The 12,989-nt window shown below is 43.7% G+C and overlaps 1 protein-coding gene across 2 annotated transcripts in view; it reads left to right on the top strand.

The window, feature by feature from the left end:
• The window catches only part of zbtb17 (zinc finger and BTB domain containing 17), a 35,486-nt gene extending 25,952 nt beyond the window's left edge, over positions 1–9,534 (top strand). For both annotated transcript variants that reach the window (XM_043675709.2, XM_087980514.1), the window contains exons 12-15: positions 182–312; positions 4,145–4,369; positions 5,210–5,299; positions 6,785–9,534. In XM_043675709.2, coding sequence (XP_043531644.1) covers positions 182–312; positions 4,145–4,369; positions 5,210–5,299; positions 6,785–7,062 — 724 coding nt within the window. In that variant the 3' untranslated portion in view covers positions 7,063–9,534. The remainder of the gene's footprint in view (positions 1–181; positions 313–4,144; positions 4,370–5,209; positions 5,300–6,784) is intronic.
• The last annotated feature ends 3,455 nt before the right edge of the window (positions 9,535–12,989 follow it).

Below are 12,989 nucleotides of genomic sequence, written 5' to 3'. Positions count from 1 at the left end.
TTGAAAACAAAAAGATATCAGATGAGCCAAGGACTGGGTGATGATCTGTTCTTCACAGAGGGTTTACACTGAGGCATCCTGGTTCAGGGCGAGAGGTTATATTGAGGTAAACTGTGGGATTTATGCAGGATGACCCATCCTTTTGTTGAATGATGTTCATTACACCTTTCTCTCACCTCAGGTTTACCCAATCCAGTCAGCTAGCCAATCACATTCGGCACCATGACAACATACGGCCACATCAGTGTCACATCTGTAACAAGGCGTTTGTCAATGCTGGTGACCTGGCCAAACATGTCATCATCCACACTGGTGAGTAACATCAGCTCCCGCTAACCTTCACCAGTTTGTGCTCACAACTGGCAGCTTTGAACCGTTGAGGTCATTCATGGAAGTTACATGCTTATGTCAAAGATTGCTGTCAAGGATCCTACATTTTACTTTCAAAACTAATTAATGAATTGCACTCGAAGCACATTCAGAGTGATCAATTAGAGTGAGTTCTGGTAGCTGCCAAGGCATTAATAGTTTCAACATTGGGAGGAATAAAGAATGTTTTCATGAAAGCTGTCAATTGATGCAATATGACTGGTTCTCTAATGTTTTATGGTTTTCCTCAGGAAAAGGGGCCACAGCCTTGCTCAGTCACACTATCATGTCCCTCAGGGCTTGTGTTTGTGATTGATTCAGTACATTCAGGATATTGAGATATTGGCAATAAATAAATGTAATTGTTAATCTGTAACTTGACTCTTTGTTTCATGAGAAGAAAGTGAGGACTGCAGATGCTGGAGATCAGAGCTGAAAATTTGTTGCTGGAAAAGCGCAGCAGGTCAGGTAGCATCCAAGGAACAGGAGAATCGACGTTTCGGGCATAAGCCCTTCTTCAGGCCTGAAGAAGGGCTTATGCCCGAAACGTCGATTCTCCTGCTCCTTGGATGCTGCCTGACCTGCTGCACTTTTCCAGCAACACATTTTCAGCTCTTTGTTTCATGATTTCAGGTAGCTGGGCCCAGGGCATGTTACTTTATTTCTGGACTGTGTGTGGTTTGTGGACTGATTTCTGCTTACCACAGTCAGCAAAACTTTATTTTCTGGAATCTGGCTATCGAATACTCCTGGAGCTTGGTTGACTATTGCATAGTTTGAAGTCTGTTCCTGGTGTGTTGAGTTTAATCTGAGGGCTATTTTTAAATGTATCAGGTATACATTAGGGTAGAGACAGAAATACCTGGAGGAACTCACTGGGTCTGGGAGCACCTGTGGAGAGAAAACAGACTGAACGTTTCGAGTCCAGTGACCCTTCTTCAGATCTGTTAGTAGCTGGGAGAAGATGGTATATTTGCTGAAGACAGAGAATGGGAGCAAAAGGTGTAAGTGGATATGCAGAGATGGAGCCTATAGAGAAAGAGAGGGAGAAGACAGCAGTTGGGCTGACAAAGGGATGACAATCTGCTCAGGAGAAGGTAAAGCTACTAATGGGGACCATGAGTAGGTGAAAATGGGTTGGCTCTGCTGAAAGCAGTCCATGTCACAACAGGGCCAAGAGTGTGGGAGTGGGAAAAGGACATGGAATTGAATTGAATTGAATTTATTGTCATGTGTACACAGGCACATTGAAAAGCTTTGTCTTGCGAGCAATACAGGCAGATCACACAGTTAAATAGCATAGATAAATAAATAATAGGTAAACAGCGCAAAAACAAAAACACAGGTATAGGCAAATGCTAAGAGTTTGTGAGTTCACTCTAACAACAGTAGGGTAAAGACTGTTTCGAAACGGGCTGGTGTGGGTGTTCAGGCTTCTGTACCTTCTCCCCGATGGTAGAGGTTGTAGAAAAGCATTGCCAGGGTGGGATGGATCTTTAAGAATGCTGGCGGCTTTCCCTGACAGCGGGCCTGGTGGATGGATTCTATAGATGGGTGATTGGCCTTTGTGATTGTCCGGGCTGAGTTCACCACTCTCTGTAACTGTCTCCGATCTTGAATGGTACAGTTGCCATACCAGGCGGTGATATATCCAGACAGAATGCTCTCAATGGTGCACCTATAAAAGTTGGCAAGGGTATTCGCATTCACGCCAAATTCCCTCAGCTGCCTGAGGAAGAAGAGACGTTGTTGGGCCTTTGTAACCAGTGTATCCACATGAAGAGTCCAAGAAATCATGTTGTTGATGACTACTCCCAGGAGCTTGACACTCTCCACTCATTCCACCTCTGTGATGTTAATATGTAGGGAGGCATGAGTAACATCCCCACTGAAAGTCAATAATGTTTGTGAGAAGATTTGTAGCTCGGGTGCTCGTTGTTGTGGTTCTGTTCGCCGAGCTGGGAATTTGTGTTGCAGATGTTTCGTCCCCTGTCTAGGTGACATCCTCAGTGCTTGGGAGCCTCCCGTGAAGCGCTTCTGTGATCTTTCCTTTGGCATTTGTAGTGGTTTGAATCTGCCGCATTGAATCTCCCACGACAGATTCAAACCATTACAAATGTCGGAGGAAAGATCACAGAAGCGCTTCACAGGAGGGTCCCAAACACTGAGGATGTCACCTAGACAGGGGACGAAACGTCTGCAACACAAATTCCCAGCTCGGCGAACAGAACCACAACAACGAGCACCCGAGCTACAAATCTTCTGTAGTGTACAAAATCCCATGCAAGGACTGCACAAAACACTACATAGGACAAACAGGAAGACAGCTAACGATCCGCATCCATGAACACCAACTAGCCACGAAACGATACGACCAGCTATCCTTAGTAGCCACACACGCAGATGACAAGCAACATGAATTCGATTGGGACAACACTACTATTATAGGACAAGCCAAACAGAGAACAGCCAGGGAATTCCTAGAGGCATGGCACTCATCCACAGATTCAATCAATAAGCACATTGGCCTGGACCCAATATACCGACCACTGCAATGGACAGCTGGAACTGACAACCGGAAGCGGCAGATTCAAACCACTACAAATGCCGGAGGAAAGATCACAGAAGCGCTTCACAGGAGGCTCCCAAGCACTGAGGATGTCACCGCAACAGGGGACGAAACGTCTGCAACACAAATTCCCAGCTCGTGAACAGAAAGTCAATAATGAATTCCTTGGTTTTGCCGGCATTGAGAGCTAGGTTGTTCTCAGTGGATCATTTTCCCAGGTCTTCCACCTCCCGTCTGTAGTTTGTTTCATCGCCATCTGAGATTTGACCGGCTATGGTGGTGTCATCAGTGAACTTGTAAATGGCATTAGTCTGGTATTTGGCAACGCAGTCATTGGTATACAGTGAGTACAGTAGGGGATCGAGTATGCACCCCTGGGGGGCTTCTTTGTTGAGTGTTAGTGAGGATGAAATATGGAAGAAGGTGTTCAGGCTCTAAAATTATTGAACTTGATATTGAGTCCAGAAGGATACAGTGTCCCCAAGCGGAAGATGAGGTGCTGTCCTTTCAGTTTGTGCTGAGCTTTGTTGGAACACTGCAGTAGGCCCAATACAAAAATATTGACCAGGGAACATGGTGGTGTGTTGAAGTGACAGGCAACTGGAAGTTCAGGGATAGTTTTGTGGATACATGATAGGTGTTCCACAAAGTGGTCATCCAATCTGTGTGTCATCTCTCAGTGCAGAGGAGATCACACTGTGAACAGATATAGCAGGTATAATGCAGAAACTGGCTGGTTTGTCAAATATAATCTGCGGCATTTCAGTAGATGGTTATAAAGTCTGCTCACAGGGAAAAAGCAAGAAAGTAAACAAGAAAGTCATACTTGGCAATGTATACACATTGATCATAGCAGAGCACTATTTTGAGGTATACATTATGAATTAGATTAATATGTGTCATCTGTAAGTTTTACTGGTTTATCCTTTGGGTTGTTCAACTGTGTCAAACATTATGTGAGGTCTGGTCAAATAGTGTTGGTTACAATCTGATGGCTGCTGAAGGTAGGTATTTCAATCAACCCACTCAAGTATGTTATGAAACACGTCCAGAGCAGGTGGGACTTGAACACGTATCTTCTGACCCAGAGCTAGGGGACACTACCACTATACCACAAGAACCCCTTCTGTTGGGTATAATCTGTAGCCTGCTGAATCTGTTAAATGTTACTTCCTGGTACTAATAAGTTTTCACTTCCTGTAACAGGTGAAAAGCCCTATCTCTGTGATACATGTGGACGAGGCTTCAATCGTGTTGACAATCTGCGGTCACATGTTAAAACTGTCCATCAGGGAAAGACCAGCCTTAAAAAGCTCAAAACTAAAGATGAGGATGATGAGGAAGAAAGGAATGTTGTCACTGTTACAACAGACACCGTGGTCACCTTGGCAACTGAGGCACTGGCTGCTTCTGCAGTGACCCAGCTAACTGGTGAGCATTGCTGTTACTATGGTTATCAGTTGTGTGCACAGCATTTAAAAAGGAAGACTTTCATTTATCTAGCACCATTCATGACCAGTGAATGTTTCAAAGCGCATCACAGACCAAGTTGATTGTTGAAGTGTACATACCATTGTAGTGTAGCAAATACTGGCAGCTGCATTGTGTTTACCAAGCTCCCACAAAGGTAAATAGGTAATAACCAGTAATGTTGATTGACAGTTAAACATTGGCCAGGGCATAGAGGAGACTTTCCCTGCTCTTGTTGGAATAGTACCACAGCACCTTTCACATCCACCTTGGAATGCCACATTTGAAAGATGGCACCTCCAACAGTGCAGAACTGCTCCAGTACTTTACTGTGGAGTGTTAGCCCAGATTTTTCTGCTCACATCACTGGAGTGAAATTTAAATCCACAGCCTGATCAAAGGTGAGAGTATTTCCAACCAGCCCACGGCTGACACCTTCAATATATGCACAAACTTGCATAAGTGTCCCTTTGAATAATGCAGGCAACAAAATCAGTGTGACTAGGGTGACTTGAACTGCTAACCAAACTGTAAATTTACAATGAAGAAGTGAGCTATTTGACTATACCTCACATGGTTAGTAAATCCGGAACCACCACAAAATGAACGTGGATCTGAATGGTTGAGTCATGTGGGTGTGAACGTTCCCAACCAGACATATGTTCTAGCTGCAGCTGTGCATTTTCTGAGGTTTGTTTGTTAGTCAATACTGAGCTTTATGAGATCACGTTATACCATTGCCTCTGCATTCATAGTGTTAACTGTTAGCTTTGTTTTGATTCCTGATTTATATCCTTGTAGTGGTTCCTGTGGCAACAGCAGTGACCGCAGATGAGACAGAGGTCCTGAAAGCGGAGATTACAAAGGCAGTAGAGCAGGTTCAGGAAGCAGGTGAGGATCTCGCTGACCATTAGGATTGGGGAGACTGGGCGCCCCCTAGCAGAGCGCTTTAGGGAACATCTCCGAGACACCCGCACCAATCAACCAAATCGCCCAGTGGCTCAACATTTCAACTCCCCCTCCCACTCTGCCGAGGATATGGAGGTGCTGGGCCTCCTCCACCGCCGCTCCCTCACCACCAGACGCCTGGAGGAAGAACGCCTCATCTTCCGCCTCGGAACACTTCAACCCCAGGGCATCAATGTGGATTTCAACAGTTTCCTCATTTCCCCTTCCCCCACCTCATCCTAGCTTCTAACCTCCAGCAACTCGATCCCCTGACCTGTCCGGACTTGTCCGACCTGCCCAGCTCCTTTTCCACCTATTCACTCCACCCTCTCCTCCCTGACCTATCACCTTCATCTCCTCCCCCACTGACCTATTGTACTCTATGCTACTCTCTCCCCACCCCCACCCTCCTCTAGCTTATCTCTCCACGCTTCAGGCTCTCTGCCTTTATTCCTGATGAAGGGCTTTTGCCCGAAACGTCGATTTTGCCTGTCCTCGGATGCTGCCTGAATTGCTGTGCTCTTCCAGCACCACTGATCCAGAATTAGGAGAGGAGATATGCAGTTTATTACTGGGACCTTGGTGCTGAAACTTCCATATTGCAGATCATGTTCCACCAAGTAATTCTCTCACCTGTCTCTGTGTGTTCTCCATTGTGGTTCCTTAATATTTTGGTGCTTCACACTTTGTCTAGTCTATATCTGTTTTCATCCACTGTTATCCCCAGGTATCTATATCTGTTTCTCATATCATCTGCTGCAACTCCTAAGTTCTCTTATGGAAGCTCTGTATCCTCTTTTATGCTCACTTCTCACTACTCCCCCATGTATTCTGCTCATTTAAGGAGTTTCCAATATAAGATGTCCATTTTGAGGAAGCTCTGAGCCTGAAATGCTTCCTGTTGTTGTAATTCAACCAATCCATATTAGCATAATCAATTTGGAAAATCACCATTTAAAACTGCATTTATATGTCATCTTTCACTATCTTGGATCATCCCAAGTGCTCTACAGGAATTGAGGCACTTTTAAAGTGTAATCGCTTTTTTTTGTAGGAAATGTAGCAGTCAGTTTGTGCCTAGCAAGCTCCTGTAGGCACTAATGCAATAATGACTGGATAATTCATTTTACTAGTTGAAGAAAATATATTGTTCAGAAACCAGAGGGTGTTCCCTTGCTCTTCTTCTAACATGGGACATTCTAGCCAGGTCTGCCTGAGACAGAACCTTGATTTAGTGTTTTGTCTGGAAGACTGTAGAGCACTCCTTTGGTACAGAACTGAGCGAGGTCCTCTGATTTTACAATGAGGTTAAACAGTAAATGTGTAGGGATTCAGGATAAAGGGATCACATTGGATGTCGGACCTACTTTAATTTAATGTTGGTATTATAAGTTAATGATACCTCTAATGGCTGCTTTTTCTTCTTAGATCCAAATGCACATATCCTATATGCCTGTGATTCTTGTGGGGAAAAGTTCCTGGATGCCAACAGCCTGGCACAACATGTGCGCATTCACACAGCCCAAGCCCTGGTCATGTTCCAAGCTGACACAGACTTTTACCAGCAATATAGCAATGGCAACTGGCAAACTGAGCATGTCATCCAACCAGGAGAACTCCTGTTCCGAGCGCGGGATGGGACGGATCTGCCACCCACTGTTGCTGAACAGACTCAAGTTGAGAGTTGCCAGAATCCCTCACAGTGAGGGCGTGATAGAGGTGGCCAGGTACACTGTGCAAGACATGTAGGACAGTAACATAAATGCACTGCTGTTACATCAACAATGCTGAATGCAACAATGCATCTGTGACTAAGACACTAAAGAACAGGAAGCTGCGAAACTCACTCTGTAACCGCTATCTTTCTACATGTAAAGAGGCTTTGTGCTTTTCTCAAATCAAATCAAGTTGTAAAAGCAGAATTAACCTGGGCAACAACATTGTGTATTCACAGCTGCAGGACTATGATAAAACAAGGGAGTGAGGATGATTGCAGATTGAAACTGACAGCACTTGCTATTCAGTTGCCCTGTTACTGAAGATTTGAGATTTTTCTTCATATTGAATGCACTAGGCCCAGCCCAGCAAGGGTTGGTGTTGGAGGGGAAACTTGAAATTTCAGCACCCCAGGGATTTGAATCCATAATTATGAAGCAACAGTCAGCATTATGCACTACATGGGATCAGTCTAATGCACTGTGATCATTACTAGGTGGTCACTCCTAGTGAATTTCAGCACACACCAGAACTCCAAGTCCCTTTGTTCTGCACATATTGTGCATTATTTTTCTTTACTGAATGGCTCTACCATTTGTGCTATGTAGGACAAGAAGTGTTTCCATATTGTGAGACAGCCCAAATAATGGCCCATTTTAAAAATAAAGAAAATGCAGAGAGCACGTTTTGGGCATCATCTTTGGTCATTAGTTCTTAAAAGCACAACCCAGAAACAGAGTTGTTCATAATGCTGCTACAGCCTTTCAGCGACTGGATCCATGTTCTGCAAAGTAAATGTTCCATTGGCAGAACTCATTGGAGTAAAGACAAACACTATTCTTGATGAGTTAGCACAATCCGGTTACACAATTGGTGCTGTTTGAAACTTGCAATTTAATGATGTTTTGCTGGGATTTTGATAACATGATTTTTGTAACTGGGGCCATTTCTGGAACTGGAAGCTGACACCACATAGTATTAGTTTCCTGTTGACCACTATAGTGGAAGGAAAACTCATTGACTTCGGAGAATGCCTTCCCATCACCCATCCATCCCGACCAAATTCTAAATCCCTGAAACTGAAACAATTACTTTGATGGTATGTTTCAAACTGTGTTTTAGTCAGAATTAGAGTTTGTGTTTCTTGCAGTAGAGGCTGCCTGTCCCTTAAGGAGACTTTTCTCAAGCCACATGATTTCCATTTCTTGCTCTCATGATGAACTGCCATTTTTTATTCCCCAGCTGTTGCTATCAGTTGCTGTAGTTTTCACACTGACTGAAATTCGCTCATTTTGCCAGCACTTGGCATCATTAAATCTGTGTGAGAGAGAATAATCTGTCATTTACCCAGTGTCTCTGCAGTATGCCTTGGCCTGAAAGTTGACGATGAAGTGGTAAAAATGTGACATCTCAGTTACTTACCACAGCTGAATCCCAAACAAAGGAAATCATGGTGCAGGAATTTGAGATCCCAAGTCTTTAAAGATCCTCCATATCTATTTACTGTCTACTCAAGAAATGAGTACAAACACCAGAGAAATGTTATGGGCTCTGCTTTGGGTCCCACTTTTAAAATTCCTGTTCTAAGGAACTAAAGCCTCAAGGGAAATTTCCCTTATGATCTTGCCTTAGTTGGCCTTTCTCATCAATTAGTCCCAGCCAAATAATCTCAGTTGGATGAAAGCAGTGCTGCTGATCTGAAATAAAAACAGATAATGCTGGAACAACTCAAGGTCGGGCAGCATTTGTGGAGACAGAAATTAAGTTAGTGTTGAACCTGATAGAACTCTTCATTGAAAAGGTTCCCTCCAGCATTTTCTGTTTTTATTAACAATCTCAGTATGGCCTGTTTCTGCTGTGTGTCTCCTAACTAGTCGAAGAAAGACATAGGAATTTTCAGACTTCCCCTGGTTGCATCTCTGGTAACTGAAATGCTGATCTTCAAAACCTGAATCTTAAGTAAATGGTGCAAAAGGAAAGAGAAGTGATTCACAAACTGTTTCTTCAAGGGACAGATATTTGGGTATTTTTCTATATCTGCAGAACAACCTGCTCCAGTTGCAGTGACTTCTGTACATGGTATATAGAATTTGTTTAAAAATTGACAATTATTAACTTATGAATATTTGGTTCTTCACTCACTACTTGTCAAGTTTTTCTTCTGCTGGAATGGGCACTTCTTTTTCTGTAAATAATTTTAACAATTTGGATCTATCCCAAAAATATATAGTACATGAAATGAAGCAGTTGTGTTTTGTGGGTAATGGTGTCAGGATGCATTTCCTTTCCTCTAATTCCTTATAAGAAATAACTCGATTGTTTTAGTTCATGTTATAGACATTGGTTTCCCCAAAGTATTACATTATCATCTTAAATATGTTGTGTAACAATAATCTTCTACCTGACCTCTCCAGGCATTAGACCTATGTACCACAGTAACTAATCCCTTTTTCAATCTAGAATCCAAATGAATTTAATCACTTGCTTCAGGATATGTTCTCTGCCCAATGGGCATCGGCATTAGATGCTTTACCCAAAGGGTAGAGGTATTGGGATTTCTTCTGACTCAATGTGCAGTTACTAATGATTCAAATATTGAATACAGAGCAGAATTAAAACTGACAGTTGGAGATTCCCCAATGATTCAGAGGGAAATTCCATGTCAGGTTAGGCTTTGATTTTTTGAGTCTTTATAGCTAATCTCTCTTTTGGACGAACTGAAATGAACCAGGGAAGTATCTGGCTCAAAACTTCGGGGGTGAGGTTGGGACAAAATATCACATAAATCAGTCCTACCAATCATGATGCAAACTTGTGATACTAAAAGGCTACCTGAATCCAGAGAACTATATTCCAGTCAGGAAGGCGGCTATGGATTCAAGGATATATGAGTTTCTGGATTCGACTATAGGTATCCTTTTGTTTTTTTAAAACAAAATAACTTGCCTGTTTATAAAATAAAGTATGATCTGTGACATACAGCTTGAGAAGATGTTGGAAGTAAATTTTGTTGTAACTTTCAGTAGGCAGTTGGATGTATACTTAGAAAGGACGCATTTGCAGGGCTCCAGCGTGGGACTAATTGGGTATATCTTTCAAAGCGCTCAGACAAAGGATGGGCCTAATTGCCCTTTTGAGCGGAATGGAAATTGATCTACACAGAACCAATCAAGATGATCGGCTAGCCACAAGTTGGCGCTGTATATAAAAACGTCAAAATCTTTGGAAAGTTTCAAAAACTGGGGCTCTGTTAATCAGTTACCAGATTCACCTTACACGTCCACTCCTGTATACAGTTATTCATAAATCTTAGACTCGAAGATAAAACAGTACTGCATCCATAAAAAATCTGGCAAATGCACCGAAAATGTCTAAAAAGGCTTTTATTTTGGAGTGTTTCTGATCCTTATTCAAATGTGAATGTTGTAAATCACAAGGTATAATCCAGCTGTGAAGTACGTCCCGTTACATTGAGACAATATCCCCCAGCCCCATTCTTTCAGTGTACTGTATTTATCTACTCTGCCTGTGCTGACTCCTAGCAGCCACCAGCAGACGCTGTAGGATAGGATTTGAATGCCTCCGTAGCTGGTAAACAACATATTAGGATTATGTCACAATTACCAAACTGAAAATAAGAATTTACGACACAACTTTAAATACCAGTTCTACAAGAAAAAGAAACAGACAATTAGAAACGTTACTTTTCCTTTTAATTTTCTCCTAATCTTAAAGAACTGAGAACTCAAAGTCCTTCATCTCGAACATTGATGTTGAGTTCTATATGGCCATTCATTCCTGGGTACACTCGATGACTATGTATTGAAAAGTTTTCCTTGACTTTGAAAGCAATAATAGTTTACCTATATCGTAAGTTTACATATTTCTATTTAGATTCATTGCAAGGATTACATTTTCAGTAGTCATTTATTATTTGGGCCATGCATTAGTTTGATTGTAAAAGCTGACCTGCACTTGATAGCAGAAGTAGCGTTGTAGAGAAGAATGTCAAATGTGCATCATTCAACGTTTTAAAAGAGAAATACAAGTTAGTTTGAAATAGGAATCCTTCCGCAGATTTGCAAGAGTAAAGGGTGTCAACAGTCACATCTCCACGAAGAGAACTGACTTTAATCTCATTACTGGATTCTGGATCAGTGGTGCTGGAAGAGCACAGCAATTCAGGCAGCATCCGACGAGCAGCAAAATCGACGTTTCGGGCAAAAGCCCTTCATCAGGAATAAAGGCAGAGAGCCTGAAGCGTGGAGAGATAAGCTAGAGGAGGGTGTGGGTGGGGAGAGAGTAGCATAGAGTACAATAGGTCAGTGGGGAAGGAGATGAAGGTGATAGGTCAGGGAGGAGAGGGTGGAGTGGATAGGTGGAAAAGGAGCTAGGCAGGTCGGACAAGTCCGGACAGGTTAAGGGGACAGTGCGGGCTGGAAGTTTGAAACTAGGATGAGGTGGGGGAAGGGGAAATGAGGAAGCTGTTGAAGTCCACATTTATGCCCTGGGGTTGAAGTGTTCCGAGGCGGAAGATGAGGCATTCTTCCTCCAGGCGTTGGTGGTGAGGGAGCGGCGGTGAAGGAGGCCCAGGATCTCCATGTCCTTGGCAGAGTGGGAGGGGGAGTTGAAATGTTGGGCCATGGGGTGGTTTGGTTGATTGGTGCGGGTGTCTCGGAGATGTTCCCTAAAGCGCTCTGCTAGGAGGCGCCCAGTCTCCCCAATGTAGAGGAGACCTCATCGGGAGCAACGGATACAATAAATGATATTAGTGGATGCGCAGGTAAAACTTTGATGGAATAGGAAGGCTCCTTTAGGGCCTTGGATAGAGGTGAGGGAGGAGGTGTGGGCACAGGTTTTACAGTTCCTGCGGTGGCAGGGGAAAGTGCCAGGATGGGAGGGTGGGTCGTAGGGGGGCGTGGACCTGATCAGGTAGTCACGGAGGGAACGGTCTTTGCGGAAGGCGGAAAGGGGTGGGGAGGGAAATATATCCCTGGTGGTGGGGTCTTTTTGGAGGTGGCGGAAATGTCGGTGGATGATTTGGTTTATGCAAAGGTTGGTAGGGTGGAAGGAGAGCACCAGGGGCTTGTTACGGTTGGAGGGGTGGGGTCTGAGGGCAGAGGTGCGGGATGTGGACGAGATGCGTTGGAGGGCATCTTTAACCACGTGGGAAGGGAAATTGCGGTCTCTAAAGAAGGAGGCATCTGGTGTGTTCTATGGTGGAACTGGTTCTCCTGGGAGCAGATACGGCGGAGGCGGAGGAATTGGGAATACGGGATGGCATTTTTTGCAAGAGATAGGGTGGGAAGAGGTGTAATCCAGGTAGCTGTGGGAGTCGGTGGGTTTGTAAAAAATGTCAGTGTCAAGTCGGTCCTCACTAATGGAGATGGAGAGGTCCAGGAAGGGGAGGGAGGTGTCAGAGATGGTCCAGGTAAATTTAAGGTCAGGATGGAATGTGTTGGTGAAGTTGATGAATTGCTCAACCTCCTCGCGGGAGCACGAGGTGGTGCCAATGCAGTCATCAATGTAGTGGAGGAAGAGGTAGTATTTCAATTTAATCTCATTACTGCTTTCTCTGGTTGAAAATATTACCTGGTGTGGAAAGGTGGAATTTCTGGGCACAGAGAGTCTGATGGCTTCTTAAAATGGATAGAAACCATTCTGAATTTAACCCTGCATTATCTAACTTGATCCCTGGTAAGTAAAACCTTAAATCCAATCAATGTTCACCGATAAAGCAGTGATTGTCAAGCTGCCTTCTATCCAGCTATGTTTTTTCCAGAGTCAGTGAAATTATTCCGATGTCTCAAAGATAAGCCAATGTCAGAGTATGTTATTGGAAGTCTCTGGTTTTAAATGGTCCTAAATTGCATTAACCTGCAGGTAACGGCTTCTCAAACTTCGGGTCCATGTTTCA

The sequence above is a fragment of the Chiloscyllium plagiosum genome, unplaced genomic scaffold (genome assembly GCF_037043375.1).
Source record: "Chiloscyllium plagiosum isolate Xiang-an unplaced genomic scaffold, Cpla_swu_hap1 HiC_scaffold_37, whole genome shotgun sequence".
Taxonomy (NCBI): Eukaryota; Metazoa; Chordata; class Chondrichthyes; order Orectolobiformes; family Hemiscylliidae; genus Chiloscyllium; species Chiloscyllium plagiosum.
Note: the sequence above shows the minus strand (reverse complement) of the source record. Positions and strands in the feature narration are given on the sequence as shown.